The 20557-nt window shown below is 45.1% G+C and overlaps 1 protein-coding gene across 10 annotated transcripts in view; it reads left to right on the top strand.

The window, feature by feature from the left end:
• The first annotated feature begins 7525 nt into the window (after positions 1-7525).
• Positions 7526-20557, top strand: part of SLC8A3 (solute carrier family 8 member A3) — a 95870-nt gene continuing 82838 nt past the window's right edge. For all 10 annotated transcript variants that reach the window (XM_054400174.1, XM_054400173.1, XM_054400171.1 and 7 more), the window contains exon 1: positions 7526-9294. In XM_054400174.1, coding sequence (XP_054256149.1) covers positions 7529-9294 — 1766 coding nt within the window. In that variant the 5' untranslated portion in view covers positions 7526-7528. The remainder of the gene's footprint in view (positions 9295-20557) is intronic.

Here is a 20557-nt window from a genome sequence, read left to right as displayed (position 1 = left end):
TGTAATAAAAACATTGGCATTTGAAGATTTGCCTCTAAATGTGCAATGGAGGCATCCCAGTGACTTCCAAAATATTGCAACAGTGACTTTTGGCCAAATCTGAGTGTGGTTGCCACCAAAGCACTACAGTGAGGTACTAGTGTGGTTTGTACACAGGCTGAGTTTGTTCTGGCTTCACGTGCACTGACTCTGGATGTGGCTGTCATGAGCAGGCTTGGGTTCTGTATCTGTTCTGGTTTTCCTTTTTTTTTTTTTTTTTTTAATGTGAGGGTGACAGCACTGGCAAAGGTTGCTCAGAAAAGTCGTGGAGACTCCATCCTGAATATCTTTCAGATACACAAAAGCCACCTGGACGTGGCCATGGGCAGCTGGCTATAAGTGGTGGCCCTGCTTGATCATGGGGGTTGGACTAGCTGACCTCTAGAGGTCCCTGATACCTCCTGTGTGAACTGGCCACTTGAAAGTCCTGGAAAAACAACAGTGGGACTATGTAATATGCATGAAAAGAAAAGGGGGGGGGGGGGGGGGGAGGGAGGGCAATCTGTATCAGAGCAATAGTACTACTTTTTAAGCAGGAGGATGGCCACTACTGATCTCTATGTCAGCCTAAATACCAGGTTTTGTTTTCTGAATGTGAAAAAGGCTGTAGTTCTGGCAGAAAGGAAAGGATAGCACTCACTGTCCCTTAGCCTGGGCATTCTCAGCCATAGGGGTGTGCGTGGGCAATGGAAGAGCAAGTGCAAGGCAGCTCCCAAGGAGGCTCTCAGAGCGTGACTGTGGCCACCCACCAAAGGATTTCCTTCAGTGTCCGCTGCTCCTCCTTTACATATCTGTGCACAGAGCATAAAAGGTAGCTCCTATATCCATATGTATCCACATACCCTGTACAGATATTTTTTCATCTGGGGTGAGAGCAAGGAAATAAAATGCCCAACCAGTCAAGTGCAGCCAGTGCAGTGTTGGAAGGGGACAGTTGAGTATGGGCATCTTTATGGGTTAGCTGTTTATGACACTGCTTCTCCAGGAGCCTCACAGATACTAAAATACAGAAAAAACATCATGGACCAGTCCCTAGGGCAAGTTGAGTGTTTGGAAGCTGCTCCTAGCTGTACACAGCCTTGTGCTCTGTTTGCATCAGCCTCTGGGATCACGGATTGTAAGTGAATCCCATCACTGCTGCATTTCTGTGAGGAATTGGTAGATTTGAGTCCTTATGTCAATCAACATCCATTTACCACTTCAGAATGGTAGGAACTGCTCAATTAGTAGACACCAGCTAGCAAATATTAAAAGACCTGCGTTTTTCTATGGTAGCTCTTTGCATGATCTTGACAGAAGGAAAAATGCTGGTTTTGACACCTGCCCAAGGGGGTTATTCTGTAGGCAGCTAATTCTGGGCTCTGGCATGTTTACTGTCAAGTGCAAAGCAACAAGCACCTATGGCTCCCCACCATAACTTTTCCATGGAGCCAGACTGTGGGGACCTGTCATGGCCCAAGCATAAGTTACAGTGCCTTTTCTCTCATAAAACCTAGCAGCTGAGGTAATAGGGATTGCTGTGCAATATCCTGCATAAAACCAGCTTGGGGTCCTTGGTTTAGGCACATGCCATCCATGTGATGGTTTAATGCCTGCCCCATGTTGGGAAAGTTGCATTTATCTGACCAAATGACTCTTAATTACACTGCTCTGGCTTTTGGCTTGCAGGTATATCTTAGCTTACACGCTGGGTGCTACTTTTGTAGTGATGAGCAAAAGGCTCAACAGTGTTTGAATGGAGACAATTGAGAAATATGCTCTGGTTTGTATTATGTACTTTGTACTATGTATTATGTACTTCTATTTTGGGGGAGGGAGGAGTGTGAATTAGGTATAATATCTCTTCTGTGAAAACTGGGTTATTTGTGTTCTTTGGCTGTTATTAAAAAAAAAAAAAAGCTGTTATCAAAAAACCCCAGATGTGCTCAATCAAAAAGGTTTTATGTGCTTTGGAGCCAAGGGATGTGAAGCCCTGTTATTAAACTGGACCTTATTTTCTGGCTTCTCTAGCTTTGGAGCAGGGCTGTGACACTAACAGCAGTGCTGTATCCGCTCTGTTATGAGACAGATCCTTGTCAAACAGACAAAACTCTTGATCTTGAGATATCTCTGTCTGACCCTCGTGCAGCACCCGCATCCGAGCAGGGCTCACCCCATTCTCAGATCTAATCAGGAGCCTTTCCTGGCTAGTCTGGTGTCAGGGGAGGGAGGATATGTGGCCACAGATGTACTTGTGTGTCTGATTTATCTGGGAGTTGGGAGGGAGAGGAGAAGGAAAGGGAGGTGCCAGACAACCTAATCTTATGTACAGGTCAAATCTAAAGGTTTGTATGATGGTTTAAGGAAAATTTTACCTAACTAAGAAATTAACAGGGATTTAGAGATCCACCCTTGGTTTTGTATTCACTGGCAATTTGGTGTGTGGAACTTACATGTTAGCAGCCATCATTGCTGTTTTGCCTCCTGGTTTGATTTCTTGTGGTGAAGCTTTCTTTTTTGCAAATATCTTTGCCTTTACAGTCATATGAACAGCTGTATACAAGAAGCTAAATTCTAAGGGATCAGTATAACCTTCCCATTTTTCTACCTCACCTACCACAACAGGCAAACCATCAGTCTTCTGAAACTCAGCTGTTATAAAGGATGTAAGGAGCTTTGTAGTTGTCGAAAATTAATTTTATATTGCAGGTTTAAATGTGACAAGCTTGGTCCATGTCTCCAAAAGTATTTTAAGAACTGATCTTTTTATTTATGGGTTCTATTTATGGATTCATGGTTCACATGGCCATTGTCAACTCTTGCAGGAGGAGTTCCCCCTGCTAAAATAGCTGCTATGTGTCTTCCCAGAACTTTGCTATTGAATGCTAGCTCGTTCTGGTGCAGTGGTGCTTGCATCATATTGTCTCTCTTTTGCATTAATTGAACACTTTGAACTTATCCTATCAGAGAGGGGACACTATATGGTCCCTCACTACCATTGCCCTTATTTGCATGTATTCAGTGTGATGGCACATTGAGGGAGAGACCTGTGGGAGAAAATTATGTCTGATAGCAAATAGGTAGTGGTAATTATGATCCTTGTGGTGTAAAGCCAAAGATCACCCAACAGCAATTGCCTTTCCATTGTAGCTGCAGCCTATAGTTGCTTCCCACAGGGCCAGGGCAGTGATGTTGCTGGAGCAACACCTCTCTGCACCAGACGTGGGTGTGTTTTGTTGCTCTGGCATCAGAGGAGTGACACTGTGATGGCTCCTGGGTGACTAGCAGTGACTCAGGACTGTACTGCAAGCCTGCCTGGAGGCTCAGTCCTCAGACCAGGAATTGCACTGAAGGGTGGCTCCTGTCACAGTTAGCCCTGCTGACATCAATGCTGCTACTTAGAGCTGAGGAGTGGGAGATGTGGCCCCTCTGGTGATTTCTGGACTGAGTTCAGTAGATGTATCTGAGGAACAACTTGAACCTTATATAAGCAACCTTGCTGACCTAGAGCTACAGAGTGAGTTTTAACTCTTCTGTCCTCTGTCACCTGAATGTTAAAACTGTTACCTCAATGTTTTATTAACAGCAGTTTTAAAATTTCATAGTTTTATTCTATGTTGCAAAGCACTTCTGCATCAGTTACCAAGGGGAGAATGACAGTAGGAATGCTTCACTGTGGTTCTCTGATTGGTTAGGTTAATGCTTTTCGTGTTAATGAGCACATATTAAGATCTTATTAGACAAGTGTGTCTGTGGGCAAAGTTCCTGTTGATTCCATTGGGGAGTTGTGTCTGTATCAAAGAATTTCAGGATCAGGTCATCACTATTTCATTTTAGAAAATGATTTTGACCTTCACTGAACATTAAATTGTTTGTCTAGGCAAGTGAAAACCAGCGAAGAGAATCATTCCTAAACCCTTGAGATTTTAGCCTACAACCCATAGCCTGAGTTTGGGTGGTGTGAAAACATAAACAGAGACTACCATGGTAGAGGTTGGTTTTGAAATAAAATGCAATTATTTTGGGGAATAATAGTAAAATAATCCTCTGCTCAAAATCAAATTAAAAAGGGAAGAAAGATTGGTGAGGTCCCAGAGTGTGCTAAAGAATGGCTTGCATCAGAAACCATCATGGCATTAGAGAAAGCAGACAGATAGTATTCATTACAGAAGCTGAGTGTCCCAGAGAGAGGGGCCTGATTTATTTCAGAGGGCAGTTTAGTCATTGTACTATTCCTAGACAAGACTGAATTTAAGTCATACTTAGACCCTTAAATAATTTTTTTTAAAAAACCAAATTTAGTTGCTTTGAGTCATGTAGGCTCCTCTCTTTCTGTCAGTTGTTTCTACATGGCTGATCTTGGAAGACACAGCACCTACTGGCTGCTGTATGGTGTGTCAGTGTGAGCTGAAATTCCCCCCACACCACCAATAACCAGCCTAGCTCAGTCTGGAAGCCAATGAAAGCTGTATTTACAAGCAGATCTACGATCTATGATGAAATGCAATGAATATGTACAAATATACACAATTCACAACATTTACAAATATATACAATCAACAGAAAAGCACAACCAAGATCCCTTTGCTTCGCCCCAAAGGGGACCTTTCCCAAAGGGGCCTCTCTCTCTCCCAGGAGCTTCCTCCCCAGACCCCCCTGGACAGAGAAGCAGAGTTAGTTAAAGCAGAAAGTTGTTAACTTAGCTGCCAAGGTCAGTGTGTTATCTTCAGCCAGAAGAGAAGAAGAAACAGCAGCCAGACAGCCCAGCAACTGCCCCCACTGCCGAACGCAGAATGTGCAGAGTGCCCACTTTGTTTTGGGTAATAGTTCTTAAACATTTCTATCTATCCAATGGAAGTGTTTAGAACAATCAGTATTTTGCTTTCTTACACTCAGTGGTAACTTATTTACACTCTTTAGCTTTCTCTTTTTGAACTCTGAGATGAAGAATTAAAGAGACAGTTTCCCACCATCACATATGGTGAAGTGGGAGCTGGAAGTGCCAAGAGCTTGGTGGATACCTGCCAGCAATTGCAGTATAAAAAAGGATGATCTGATGTGCTCAGGGTGGTTTTGGAGCTGCTGTGCTTGTGCAGTTGGTCTCTGTGCACCTTGAGTCAGAGGCACCTGGAATGTGTCGTCTTTACTGTGTATGTGCACACATCTGCCTTGCAGCCCAGAGATCTTGGGCTTGCTGCTCATAGTTACTTTGCACATGTTCACTGTCTCTCTCTCAGGGATTTCCCAACACCCCTCAGCCAGAAATCTGGTAAAGCACCATGTGGAGTGGGAAGGAAGACAAAACAAGAGTGTCAAACTGAACCCAAATTGTACGTGCTGCATAGCTGAGTCCTTCTCATGACCCTGGGCTATGCAGGCAGTGAAGCGTTTAAATGAGACTTCAAGGCTGGGGGGTGGCTATGCTGGGGCTGGCTAACAACTCTCCCTGGGGCTGAGGTCCCTCTGATCCCCACGGGCCTGGGGATCAGGCATTGGGCCTTGGGGAGACAGGCAGATAAGCAGGTGCTGGAGAGAGAAGGCAAATAGGCTAATGTGGGAGAATCCCACTCTTCTGAATTAGTTCAGGTAGCATGGAGATGTGTGATTGTTTTTTCACATCAAGGGTGTCAGATATGGATTTGTGATCCTGGTACTGCATAATCAATTCTCTCCCCTCTGCTGTGCTTCATCAGGAGCAGTTTTTATTCATTTGTAGTCCTTGCTCACACTTTCCTTCCTGTTTTGCTTGTCTTTATAGATTTTTATCTGAAAGCTGAAAATGTTTTTTGTTGATATTGGGAAGATTGCACCCGCTTTTGGAAAGAGGCGAGCAACACAACATGATGATAAAAGAGCTGCTTGAGATGCATTTGTTAATGCCGATAGCATTAAAATGTTGCCTGGAATATTTACAATGGAAAGGAGTGGGGAGGGACCTCCCTATAAGTGTTCAGGGGCCAGTTCATCTCTTCAAACTGCTGCCATCTGAAGGTTAGGCATCTGCTCTAGAGTGACTGACTAGGCGCACTCTCGAGACCAGGGAGAGAGATGGGAAGGGACAAAATCCTTTCTGGAGACAAGTGTCTTAAGTACATCTTCTGGGTCAGAACAGGGTGGAACAGGAAGGATCATCCCCTGGAAGCAACTGTCTCTTTCCTCTGACCTCAGAGGGAGCCTCAGTGACTTCATTTGACTTATGCCCAAGATTTAGATAGTTATAGTAGCGGAAATGATTTGGCAGTACAAGCCTCAATGAAAGTTAGTGAAGGCTCTTGAACCTTCCAAGTGCTGTAGATAATGTCACTATTAAGTTTGATGTTTCCTGCGAGATACTTGGCTGTGTCTGGACTCACAAATGTGATTTGTCAGCTAAGCCTGAGACCAAAGTCTTCCAGAGGCCTGTTATAAAAGGAGGAGAACAGTGTGATCCGTGACAATGTGAAGGGTTTAGAATCCAACTTTAAGTGGTGCAAGCCCTGCAGCAATGTAGTCCATAAGTAATAGAAAGCATTATTGGGCAGTCATATGCCAAATCTGTGTGATGCATCAATCAGACCCTTTATTTTTTCATGGTATTTTAGGTTAGAGATTACTTTCATTTTAGAGGGCATTTGAAAATATGCCCATTTTTTCGGCATGCAGAGGGAATGTTGGTGGGTATATGCATTTTGCTCTATCTTCTGCACTCATGAGCACAGCTTTTTTTCCTAACTGCCGTGGTTTTGTGGGTTTCTGCAACCATTTAAAAGCAGGAACGTTGATGTAAAATGCAATCATCCAGATGGCAATGGAAAGGCTAGTGAAAAGTGGCCTTCTGTCCTACTTCTGGACTGACATCTTCACCTCCTAATGTGGAAGTCCTGTACCTCAAAAGCTTAAGGGAACCCTGGGACACTTTCGTAGTCTCTGCAGCCTATTAGGAGGGGCTGACTGGGGTGATGGTTTGGCCGCTCAGGTACTCCATAATTCATAACTGAATGAGGTCCTACAAATGGACTTCAGTTGGAGTTGCTCCCTGGTCTTAAATAGTGCTTCTTGTGTTGCTAGCGATTCCTTGGCTTGTATCATCTCCCAGGTGATGAGACAAGGGAGGCTTCAGATTTGGTTTCTTGTGCTGAGCTGAAGTGCTGTGTACTGGAGTACTCCACGTCACGGTTAGGTGAGTGGCAGCTGAGCACTCAGTACTCCTATTGCACATGCTGTAGGTCAAGAGTGGGCCATTATATACATACATACTTCTCCTCTGAGTTACTTTTCTATCAATCGATCTTCATGTGCTGGGCATGTAAACAAAGCAGCTTGTTAGAGCCCCTGCTAAAAACCTTCTTCAAAGTGACAGAGAGACAATCCAGGCATCTCTACAAGTACTCTTCAGTGATGAGATACTGAAGTGCACTTGGGTAAATGTTACATCTTTCTTTTCTCTCATGCTTCCCTCCCCCCTCTCTGTTTTGTTTGTTTCAGGTTCTCGGCATTTTTGGATCTACAGAGTGGAAGCTGCATCTTGTGTATGGCGTGGTTAAGCTTGCAGCCTGTCACCTCAGCCTTCCTCCATTTTGGGCTGGTTACTTTTGTGCTGTTTTTGCATGGTTTGCAGGTGGATGCTGGCCTGACGGGAGACTCAACCAGTTCAGTACAAAACAGCTCGTGTTCAGGATCTTTTGACTGCAAGGAAGGTGTTATTCTGCCAATATGGTATCCAGAAAACCCATCACTTGGGGACAAAATTGCCCGTGTTATCGTGTACTTTGTAGCACTGATTTACATGTTCCTTGGAGTCTCCATCATTGCAGATCGTTTCATGGCATCTATAGAGGTCATTACATCACAAGAGAAAGAAATCACAATTAAGAAACCCAATGGAGAGACCACAACGACCACCATTAGGATTTGGAACGAAACTGTTTCCAACTTGACCCTCATGGCTCTGGGCTCCTCTGCTCCCGAGATCCTTCTGTCTCTGATAGAAGTGTGTGGGCATGGATTTGTAGCTGGAGACCTGGGGCCATCTACAATTGTTGGCAGTGCTGCTTTCAATATGTTTATCATCATTGCCATCTGTGTCTATGTGATCCCCGATGGGGAAACCAGAAAGATAAAACACCTGAGGGTTTTCTTTGTCACAGCTGCGTGGAGCATCTTTGCTTACATCTGGTTGTACATGATCCTTGCTGTCTTCTCTCCAGGTGTGGTTCAAGTCTGGGAAGGTCTGCTCACACTTTTCTTCTTTCCACTTTGTGTCCTTCTGGCTTGGATAGCAGATAGACGTCTGCTTTTCTATAAGTACATGCACAAAAAGTACCGTACTGACAAGCACAGGGGCATTATCATAGAGTCAGAAGGTGATCACCCTAAGGGAATTGAGATGGATGGCAAGATGATGAACTCCCACTTTCTAGATGGAAACTTAGTGACTATGGAGGGAAAGGAGGTAGATGAATCTCGCAAAGAGATGATCCGGATCCTTAAGGACCTGAAGCAAAAGCACCCAGAAAAGGACTTGGACCAGCTGGTAGAGATGGCTAACTACTACGCCTTGTCTCACCAGCAGAAAAGCAGAGCCTTTTATCGCATTCAAGCTACGAGAATGATGACAGGGGCTGGCAATATTCTGAAGAAGCATGCAGCTGAGCAAGCCAAGAAGAGCACCAGCTTGCATGAGGTGCGGCCAGATGAACCTGAGGAATTCATCTCCAAAGTTTATTTTGACCCGTGCTCCTACCAGTGTCTGGAGAACTGTGGTGCTGTTCTCCTGACTGTGGTGCGGAAAGGAGGGGACATGTCCAAGACCATCTATGTGGACTATAAAACAGAGGATGGCTCTGCCAATGCTGGTGCTGACTACGAGTTCACAGAGGGGACTGTTGTCTTGAAATCAGGGGAGACCCAGAAGGAGTTCTCAGTGGGAATTATCGACGATGACATCTTTGAAGAAGATGAGCATTTCTTTGTACGGCTCAGTAACCTCCGTGTAGTGGAGAGTGAAGAACCTCCAGAGCTCAGTAACTGCCCATACCCAAAGGCCATGTTGGCTTCTCCTTGTGTGGCCACAGTGACTATACTGGATGATGACCACGCTGGCATCTTCACATTTGAGTGTGATGTTATACATGTCAGTGAGAGCATTGGTGTGATGGAAGTCAAAGTCCTAAGGACATCAGGTGCTCGGGGTACAGTGATAGTGCCATTTAGGACAGTAGAAGGAACAGCAAAAGGAGGTGGAGAAGACTTTGAAGACTCTTACGGGGAATTGGAGTTCAAGAATGATGAAACTGTGTAAGTACTCCTTTTGTTTCTGTTTCTGGCTGTAGTTTTGGTTCTTAACCCCACATTTTGCATCCATTACAGGTGAATGATGACAAGGGGCAGGCTCCTTCAGCTTTCCATCTGTTTCTCTACTTACCTCTTTCAGGCAAGAACCGACAGCAGGATTTAAGAGCTCAAAGCTCTTGCACCATCCCTCTTGGGAATGACAAAGTGAGGCTTAGAAATACTGGGTGGGGATAAGAGAAAAATATGTCATCCTCTGAGGTCCTGTATTAAAGCTAAGGGTTCATGGAGAGTTAGAGTAGAGAAAGAAGAAAAAAAGTGAACATTTACCTGTCTGGGCAAATAAGGGAAAGCCTCTTTATGAACACCGAATGTAGAGTGCACAGGAGTTTATAGCAATCCCTAAATGAAAAGTTTACAACAGTTATTCCCAGGTAGTCAGGAGCTCCTCAGTAGACATGAGGCTTTATTTTCACAGGAACATCATACCTGTGTCCCTAGGCTGCCTGTGCAACCTGCAGGCCCATGTGGCAGCTCGCTCATAGCACAGGCACAGCTGCAAGCCATTCTGCTGGACTTGCAAAATCCTTCCAGGCTTTATGCCCCTATGGGCTATCCGTATTCCCTACATCACCTTCTGTGTGATCTCCGTATGTCTATGCTTTTACCACAGGTGGTTTTTCCCCTTGTAAAATACCGTGGCAATTGGCAGTAACGGTCTGAAGCACTGCAGCTCACAGCCTGTCCATGTGGCTCCGTGACCCAGTGTTCTCATACAGAATAAAGGGAAGCAGAAACAGTCTGCACCGGTCCTGTTAATTCAGCTCTTTTATTGTCTACGAAGTAGGTGATACAAAGCTAGGAAGTAGAAGACCAGAGAGGTGATAATGTCTAATTGCTTTAACTACCTGCTGTTAACATCAGGGAGGAATGAGAAAAATCCCTTAGCGGAGCAGGGAGAGGGGGTGTGAGCCTGGTGCCAAAACTTCCTAGTGTTAGGTGCCTAGGTTCCTCTTGTTAACACCTAATCATTTGAGCCACCAAAGGAAGAATTGTGCAGACTTGCAACTGGCATCAAAGGAAATCTTTGTACCAAGCCTCCCAATACAGTACCCAGAAAGGATGTTAATATATTAAAAGCTGATTTCTCTAGAGATGTCAGATGTGTGGTTCCCATCTCCTGTGAGTAGACTACCTACCTAAAATACTACCTTCCTTCAGCTAGGTAGTACCCATTATCTTGAAGAAAAAAAAGACTCCTCCTACTTAAAGAAGTTCCATCAGCAAAAAGCCAGCAAGTTTGGGGTACTAAAGAATAAGCCCATGAACCATCTTACTCCAAACTGTACTCCCTTTCTTTCATTTTCTAGCTGACAGAAGACTTCTTTTTGTCTTTGAAAAGTGTGAGAGAAGGTCAGAGCATACCCACATAGTTGCTTCACTTGGGTTAAAACAAATCACATTCAGCAGGACCATATGTGTCCTTGTGGGACAGACTCTAATGAAAATGAAGGCAGTCCAGAAAACAAGTATGGGTAGGTTGCTTAACACTGTGATTTGTGACCCAGAGAAGATGCCCTAGAGCACAGATGAGACATTTGTGGTGTACTTAAAACTGTGACCACACGTAACGCATTAATGTAATTTTCACTTCTGCAGCAGAATACTGCTGGGATCAAAGTCTGCTAACCACAGTGGCTATGGAGACCATGTGGCTAGCAGAAATTGATTTCTTTTGAAGCTAGAATTAGTGTAGCTGGCTCAACATAGCACTCAATCAAATTAATAAGCCTAACAAGGAGGGAGATCATGTCAACCATCAGGTTGCCTTTATTCACTCCCAGGTTTCATTTTAAATTTCTAGGTCTTCTGGGAATGGAGTTGTGGGCTGGAAACATGTGGAGGTAGTTTTCAGTCATCAGCCCTTGGCCTTTATTTTCAGTGAACACAAATCACTTGGTGCAGTTTGCTGACTTTTCTCAGAGGTGCGAGGAAGCAGCTGCAGAAACCTGGAAGCAGTAACGGGTGGTTTTATTCTCTTCTTCCTGTTTTGCTTTCTAAATGTGAATGCAGAAAAATAATTTTTTTAGCAAACATTTAGGCTACAAACAAATTTGAGGTGACTCAAGCCTGAATTTGGAGTTTAGACCCATGATTGTCCTATTCCAACCAAGCACTATCTAGTTTTGGTGAGCCTAGTTTGAGATTATGGGTGGGTAAGGTGTTTGGGACAGTTTTGCTGACTCAGAGGGTGGTTTATGAGTGACTAGTCATTGTGTCACTTGGTATAAGGCTGTATGAAGACACTGGGTCACCAAATAGCCAGGAGGTTGCCTGGCTGCATATTTAAAGCCCTTCCTCTTAAATGCCTTGCCGCAGTGGGGAATCCACCATGAGGTACTGACCTCCTCTGTGAACTGAAGTGGGAATCAAGAGTCCACAAAGCCTGGTGCAGAACAGAGGAGAAAAGATGAAGACTAATATGGTCAATAGACAATGCTTAGGACAGAGTGGCAAAAAAGCAGTGAGCAGTTATGTGCTCCCCACACCAGCCTACTGATTAAGCCCTAGCTTAGGAAAATGGACATTTGGGGTCTAGTTTCCATTCTGGCGCCGGGGCTGCTCATGGATGGAGTTCTGCCTCCTTTGCTGATTTAAGCTAGCCATTCTCCTCATGGAGTGACTTTGGAAAGATTTTTAACTCCTGGAGGAAGGAAATGAATTAACAGCATCTTGCAAAGGCCTGAGAGTGCTAAGTTTTCTAGTGGCTATGCATGTGTGATAAAGGTCTGCAAACCTGCAGCCACAAAGAAGCACAGATCAGTGTAAACTGGAGAGGAGTAAAAGCTTCACTTCATGCTCTCAGCTCATTCTCTGACATAAATTAAAAAACTTCAGTTTGCATTCTGCAGCAGCAGGCAACCTGTAAGTAGTTTGTAGGCTGGCCTCCTGAAATGTATCAGTGGCTAGATTAATCTGAGGGGCCCTGGGTTACACAGCATCCTTGAGATTAAACTGTAGGGGAGGAAGTGCCAGCTACTAAAACCCTAGGGCCAAGGATAAGTATTTGCCCTCAAAACTAAATGGAGAAGGGGTCTTCACTTAAATCTAGCAAGATAAACTATCTCAGGGTTGTTTAGAAGAGGCTTTCCCTAAAATACATGGGATTAAGAAAAGATGAGTTGATGCAAATGATACAGAATGAGAGGGAAATTGATCCTGCCTCCGGGACTTGCTTATTGCCTCTGTGATCCTTTCTAGATTAACATGGTCAAAGTTTCCTTACTCACGTTTGGGTGGGAGCACAAGAGAAGGCAGGCTGAGATAAGGAGGCTTGAAGCAATGTTGATATTATTGAAATACGGTCCATGCAGAGCGTGTGGATGGACGGATGGATGGATGTGTGTGGGTGTCGGATAGTACAATCTTGAACAAGGTCCTCTGTTGAGAAGGGAATTGATCAGGTCTCAAATATTTGGTTATGCTGCCTCTTTTTCAACATATTTGTTATTTTTGAGCTCCTGCTCCAGTGAGGGTCAGATATGACCTTAGCAGCTGAAGCAGAGTCCTGGCTCTCCTGTTGACTACAAGGAAATGCTAAAAAAATCAAGACAAAACATAGTTTTGGATTTGGTTTTTTTTTTTCCCAAGATAACTGAGCACTTTTCTATTAAATGATTTGAAACAGAGATAAATCTTAGATTCTTAGAGGTATGAAAACGTAGAAGAGTGATTGACCCAGCTGCTTTGTCATGTCCAAGCAATAAAGAAATCACTAAGAGCCAGGAGCAAAAAATGAATTGGGTTTTAAGGGATTTTAATTTTGCATAATAAAGGGAACTCCCAGCAAGTTATTAAATTTAATTGGAATTTTCTCTGTTTAAATTGTTTTCTCTGTTTAAAACTGTTTAGATTCGTATGGAAATTTATCTAGGTCTTGCAAGTTACCAGTAGTTAATTGATATGCCAGTTAATTGATATGCCAGTTAATTGAATTGTGCTGTGGCCATGTCACCTGCAGCAGCTATACCGAGTTAAGGTGTAAGTCAAGAGATCCATTTTGTTACTAGCCTTTGTTGCTGGTTGCTCAATTACTTGCAGGTCCTGAAGGCTACCAGAGGTGTAGCCCAGTGCCATGAGTCTGTAGTTCTCAGAGTATTTTCTGTGGCTCAGGAAGAAATCAGGTCTTGAGAGGTGCTGTAGTATTAAGTGCCTTGCAAGCCTTTTCACAAAGCCAGTATGGCTGAACTTTTAACACACAGTCATTTACATGTGTTTGTGTTAGGCAGAGCTCTCAGTGACAGAAGGGCTGTCTCCTCCATTTGTGCAGAAACTGCTGGAGACAAACTTATTAAGCCTGCCTGGATAGGCAGTGAGAATTTTAATTTTCTTTTAGGATTTGGACAGGATATTGTATGCAAGTTGCATGTTTCCTCTCCTTGACTGCGTCTCCCCAGAGGAGCCCCAAGGCTGCTCCGTGCAGTGCTGTGGCTGCTCTATGGGGTCACCATGAGCCTCAGGCTGTCTCTGAGTGTGTGCTTAGATTGGTGGGAATGGTCCTCCAAAGTGATGTCATGATACTGAGCAGCGGAAAACACTGTGCATTTCTTCTCTTGGGGGTCTTTGGGCATTTTCTGGCAAGGGGTGTGTGTGTGTGTTCATGTGAAGGCCAGAGCTGGTTGTGTCTTGGTCAAGCTTGGGTTGGTGCTCTGTCCCAAACAGCTACCAGATGCTGCTGCTGCTGCCACTGCCCTCTCTGCTGTTCCACTCCTGTTTGGTGGGAAGGTCGTTATCCTTTTCTCCCACTTATATTTTCTTGTTCACACATGGTTGGACGCAGAGATACCTGGACCTTAATCCCTTGCTCGTGGCTCTGCTGTGGTGGCTGCTAACGTCCCCCAGCAGATCTGCTGAAGGTGATATTGGAGAAAGGTGAAAGGCTGTTTTCTGGTTGAATGCTTTCATACTGAGGTTTGGTGTAATTGTCCTTCCTTTTTGCCATTCAGTGCTCGAGGAAACTGTCAACTTAATTTTTTAATTTGATCACCTATGCAGACATGGTTGTGGCATTTTGAGGGGAACACTATTGATACTTAGCTCTTTGGCAAGATACTTTGTCAGTAGATCTCATAGCACTCTGCAGAGGAGACTGAGGGACCATTTTGTAGATGGGGTACAAAATACAGAGAAAGTGACCTCTCTTCCCTCCCCATTACCCAGCAGATCAGAGGCAAAGACAGGAATAAAACCGATCTCCCTGAATTGCTGGCCTGTGCTCTTATCCAGAAGAAGGTCTGTGTACATCAAGCAGAGAGTTTGTGCAGATTCACCAACTTCTCCACAGCCATAGTGAATCCTGTTGGTACAGGTACAGGCAGTAGATATCTCACTATTCCCCAAGGCTGTCAACAGTAACTGTGATTTTTGGGTGCTCATTTTCCTAAATTCAATTTTGGTCACTAGACATGGAGACATGCTTCATCTGCAGACCCTGAATTATTTATTTCAGCTGTGATGGCTCCAATTAATGACTGAGCTCATTACCAAAACAACTTTGATAGTCTACTCTGAAGTCTTGTTCAACAGCACTCGTACATGAGGCACTGATCCTGAGCTCTAGGCTGGTTCACTAGTGGGACTCTAGGCAACGAGAATTTGTTGTGAGGGACTGTGGGATTCCTTATCTCAGGACATGCTTCCTTCCTGTTAGAGCCCTCTTGAAACTGAATTCTCCAAACTCTTCTGCAGTTTGTTTCCATCAGAGTGTAAGCTCCTTCTGGCCTTCTCTTCCTACACCTTCACATGAATTAGAAGTTGTTGATTCCAGTTTTAATATGGACTAAGGAAAAACAGTAGCAGCTATCCTGCAGTTAAAAAAACCTTTTTCCCCACTGTGTTGCCAGTGGTGAAAGGCTGTTGTATTTGCTTCTTGCTGTGAAATTCTCCTGTCAGTATTCTTAGCAATACTAGCTTCTACACACACACACACACATGCATACTCTGGCTTTCTGCTGTAGTCTCACAGTGAGGTCTAGGTGGTGTGACCTGCAGGGGATTAGTGTAAGGCGTCAGGAGACTGTTCCTGGAGGATACATAAAATCAGCTTGCAGAAATGTGACACCATGACATGGGAAGAAGAGAAGCCCTAAGGTGACCTTTACCTTCTCGGATAGTTCAGTTGGCAGTGCTGAGGGGACACACTTGCCACTCGTCCATGAAGAAGGACAAATAACATCCTGTCCCGGACACTGTGACTTCTTGCCCATCAAAGGAGGCGTTTGTATGAGTCTGTGACAGCATTAAACAGGAGAGGCCTGAGATCCCATCTCAAAAAGGAGGCATGAAGTAGATGCTGGGTCTTCAGAGCTGGTATGTGCTCTCATCTAGCAGAGAAGCCCCTGGGAAGTAGAAGGCTATTGAAGGGGACATTCTGGGAAGTATCAGGGCAGTGATATTTGTTGTTCAGAGCAAACACAGGGAAACTCATCCTGCCAAATTACACAACCACATTTTGGGTTTAAAAACAAACAACAGACCAGAACTCACCCGAGATAAAGCAAGTCTACTGTGGCTTCAGTGAGCTTTGCTTCCTTGACTCATGCATTGCTGCATGGAGCAAACAAGTGGCTTAGAGTCCATGCTGGTGTTTTAACCCACAAGTGGGGACATTACTTAAAACATTGTTGTAATATGTCTGATTTCTAACAGATCAGAAGGCCAGCAAAGTTTCTGGATTAAATATGATCTTATCCCTTTCTAAATGTCTAAAATCTCCCCAGCCCAAGGTCCTCCAGTGTGTTGTAGCTGAAGAGAAGCAGCTGGTCCTGGTGGAAGGTGGCAACCATTTCAAATAAGAGATGATTTATCTGTTGATAACAGTGTGGGTTGTTTCTTATTTGCCTCATGTCAGGACAAAAGATGATAAGACAATTTGCAATGGTAGCTGATAGAAGCACTGGGGACCAAGTTCATCCTCCATTTAGCTTCAGTGAAAATTGCAGATTTAAAGCTGGGAGGAATGTGGACTGGTACATATTTACAGCTGTCTTAGCAGATGGGCTGTTGACAGATGAGGCCCCTCAAGTCTCTGCCTGGGTGCCAGCATGTACTGCTGCAAGCATTTCAGCTGAAACCAGTCCTGGTGCTGAGCAGGCCCTCAGACCCTTTGGGTGGGTTGTGCTGGAAGGGCAGCAGAGTGGAAGTCTGAACATTGGACAGGACCGGTTTTTCCTGCAAGGGTTTGCAGGACCTGTCCTTAGGAGGCTGATTGAGATGTCTGCCAAGCTGCCTCAAAGCTTGAGCAGCTTCATGTGGAGTATGGCACAGCCCCAGAGCTGGACTGCGGCACCTGCAAACCCTCCCCTGGATGTCAGATCCCTGACAGCTTCCACTGTGTCCTGCTGCTCTCCTTCCAGGCAGATGCATGGAGCCCTTCTAGGTGTTAACAAGAGGCCAGGACTTTCTTTGCCCCATATGAGCAAAAAACATGGATCTGATCTCCTGGTTCTTCTGTTAGTGGTGTAACATCTCCTTTGGTGTTTTTAGGTGTTGGGGAGGAAAGAGGATTTTTCTCTCTCTTCAGTTCACCTCTCCAGAGTTTCCAGGAATAGTTGTTCCTGCCTGCACTGTGGCTGTTGTGCTGGAGTGTATTGTAGATGGTTTATCTGCTGCTGTGCTTCTTTGGTGCTCCATGTAAAAGTATGGTGTTAAGGTGAAATGGGGTAGGAATTACCTTTTGTGCCTCTGCTTTTCTTTCTGTGAGATAAGCAAGCTGAGCAGGTCCTACCCACACAAAAATCCCACCTGAGCACCATGCTGCTCTGCTTTTATCCTTTAGAGAAAAGAGAAGTGATAAATCTATCAATATTTAATGTAGAAATTCTGCTCTGCTTTACCTGTCTTCCTCCTGGGTTGGTCTCTCCTTTACTTCACCTACTTGAGAGTTTTGGATTAATATCACTATCTCCATCTCCCTCAGTAAAGACAACTGGATCATGATGCTGTTTATGAAGGATGTGCCAGGACCAGTGTATTGACTGTGCAAGACTAAGCAAGCATTGAGTGCTCTGTTTCCTAAGACACCAGAAATACTTCTTTATTTTGGGGTAAGTTAGCACTGTTAGCTCAGAGTGGTTTTCTCTTTCTGTAGTGGAGTTGAAGAGAGAGGATGTGTGAATTGGCAGCTTTTCCCAGATGTGTCCTGTCAGCTGACACCACTGGAGGTGAGCAGAGCTTTAATAATGCAAAAGCACAGTGAATGGACTATGTATGAGCAATAACTGCTTGCCTTGCAGTTGGGGTCCTAGGGTTTCATCAGCTGTACCCTGCAGAGCAGAGCCTGAAAGCTGTAGCAGGATGGGGCATATCAGCTGATGCTGCTGCTATGCGAAGCTGTAGCACTGAGGAGCTGTGTGTGCTCTCTCTCATTGCAGACCATGGTGTCTGTCCTATCAGAAAGTCTTAATTTTCTAGAATTAGCAAGTTCTTGGCACAACTTTCTCACTCTTTTATTTTCCTGACAAGTGGAGCAGTGCTAGCTGTGGTCTGTGGGAGTCAGAGCTTACAGCAGCTTCAGTAGGTCATTAGACTTTCTGGTGGGCAGCTGGTGCTGGCTTTCACTTGAGGTGACTTTAAAAAACTCTCACAACAAGCTCAGGGGCCTGATTATTCCATCCTGTGTGTGGTACAGAGCAGCAAAAAAACCAAAAGGCATAACAGCTGTGACATCTCCTCTGGCTTGGCAGTGAGTTGTAGACAGCAGTGGCAGAGCAAGAGGGAGGTGCAGGGTGGTTTTGTTGGTGCACAGCTGCAGTAGAGAGGGTAAAGAGCAAGGGAGCTGTTGCCTTTGTTGCTGGGAGAGCATCTGCAATGGATAGGTGTTGTTTTTTTTTTTTTTTCTTCTCTGAGTGTTATGGGGAGCAGTGGGTCCCATGTATGTTCCTGTGCAGTGCCTCTGGCCAGCTGGGAGCCCGAGGAGGTGAGGTGCCATGGCACAGAGCAGTTCAGGAGTACTGCTCCCCAGAACATTGCTCACAGGCAGGCTGTGCTGAAGCAAAAGGACGGCTGATTTGGCCAGCCTGGTGCTACAGCTCTCTTGGGAAGATGCTGGTTCATGAGAAAAATCTAATTCTGGACTAAAATGAAGAGCAAAATCCAAGAGTTGAAACAGAATCATAGAATCGTTTTGGTTAGAAGAGACTACTTAAGATTATCAAGTCCAACTGTTAACTCAGCACTGCTAAGCCTGCCACTAAACCATGTCCCTCAACACCACATCTACATGTCTATAGCACCTCCACCACATCCTTAGGCAGCCTGTTTCAGTGCTTGGGAACCCTTTCAGTGAAGAAAATTTTCCTAATATCCAATCTAAACCCCCTGTAGTGCAACTTGAGGCTGTTGCCTCTTGCCCTAGTGCTTGTTAGTTGGGAGAAGAGGCTGATGCAGCCTCCTTTCCTGCAGTTGTAGAGAGTGAGAAGGTCTCCCCTGGGCCTCCTTTTCTCCAGGCTAAACAACCCCAGTTCTCTCAGGGCCTCCTCATATGACTTGTTCTCCAGACCCTTTGCCAGTTCTGTTGACCTTCTTTGGACACAGTCCCAAAATGTCCTTCTTGTAGTTAGGGGCCTAAAACTGAGGACAGTATTCAAGGTGCAGCCTCACCAGTGCTGAGTACAGGGGAATAATCACTCCCCTGGTCCTACTGGCCAAATTATTCCTGGTAGAAGCCAAGATGGTGTTGGTCTTCTTGGCCACCTGAAGCACACTGCTGGCTCATCTTTAGCCAGCTATTGACCAAGTCCCTGGGTGCCCAAGAGATGGAAGGATGTCCAACCTTGGGGAAGCAATCAGCCTTGTCCCAGGGTGGTTCTAGCTGACTCTGAGGGACCAGGATAGTCATTTGAAGCTTTGGGGTGTTTGAAGCCAGGATGTGTGGATGGGCAGGCTGAGAGGAGAACCTTGCTGGTGTGTGCTGGAGCCTCTGTTTGGCCTGGCCTGGGACTATTCATGTCCTGCCTTTGGGGACTGCTTCTCAGGGTCTTTTCTAAGGAGGCTGAGGCTCCTTTGTACAACTTGCCTGGCACGTGGTACCTTGTGCAGCACAGGTGGGTTTAGACTGGATATTAGGGAAATTTTTTTCAAAGAAAGAGTGGTCAAGCATTGGAATGAGCTGCCCAGAGAGGTGGCTGTATCACCAACTCTGGATGTGTTTAAAGGTTGTCTAGAAGTGGTGCGTGGGGATATGGTTTAGGGGTGAACTTTGTAGAGTGGAGTTATCGGTTAGACTTGATCCTGAGGGTCTTTTCCAACCTGAATGTTTCTGTGATTCTGTGATCTCCTGGCCCCGTGCTGGGAAGGAAGCCCAGCAGGCACTCAGGCAAGGGACAGCAGCTGCCCTTGACAGGGGAGTTCTTTGCCATGCAGGGCTGTCTTGGGTGTCAGGCAAGGGAGTTTCATGCGGCTGCAAGCTTGCAGGGGAGAGGGCTGAGGAGCAAGCAAGCAGCAGCAATGAACGTCTGCTAAGGATGCCTCCCTTCCAGTTTAGGGGGGAGATGATTTTTTTTAAATGAATTGCTGTATAGAGTAGCAGCTCACTCCCTGGAGGATACATCTAATGGAATTAAAGGGTATCTGTATCTTCTTCTGGGTGGTGAGAGCTTCCTCAAGCCACTGCCCAGAATATTTGTGAGACACCCTATAATTCAATTAGAAGTACCCTCCAGGGAGCATATAATTATATCATATCTGTGAAACCTAATGACAGTCCCCTTGTATCACATGGTGAGCAACTCTCTGCTGCTGCCCAGAACCTTTCACCGGTAAGGAACTAATCTGCTTAGCACAGATTGAACTCGGCGGTGTACAGCACTTACCCAAATGCTCCTGAAGGGAATCCCTGCCAGCGGAATAAACCTGTTAGCAGCATGTGAGCATGGCCACCCCATGCAGCCCTCTTCCCAACCCTTGCACCACTCCAACCAGGGCTGCTCACCTCCACCCTCGCCATCATCTCTGATGCTTCCTAAGAATTCTGAGGGATGGGAAGTTTTGGGGTTTTTTAAATGCTTTCAACTCGTCTTTTTACCTCCTGGTGGGTAGTAATAGCCTGTGATATGGAGTGTGCTGAAGGGATTGAGCTCCATGATAGGCAGTATCCTACCTTTTTGCTGATAGTCTGTAAAATTTTGATAAAAGTTGGGGTGTTCTGGAGAGAGAAATAATTTGTATTGCCAGTTGAAACACAGACACCTCCGGTGTAAACTGCAGCATC

Source organism: Indicator indicator, chromosome 4, assembly GCF_027791375.1.
Source record: "Indicator indicator isolate 239-I01 chromosome 4, UM_Iind_1.1, whole genome shotgun sequence".
Taxonomy (NCBI): Eukaryota; Metazoa; Chordata; class Aves; order Piciformes; family Indicatoridae; genus Indicator; species Indicator indicator.
The sequence above is the reverse complement of the archived record's forward strand: the minus strand, read 5'-3'. Positions and strand labels throughout refer to the sequence as shown.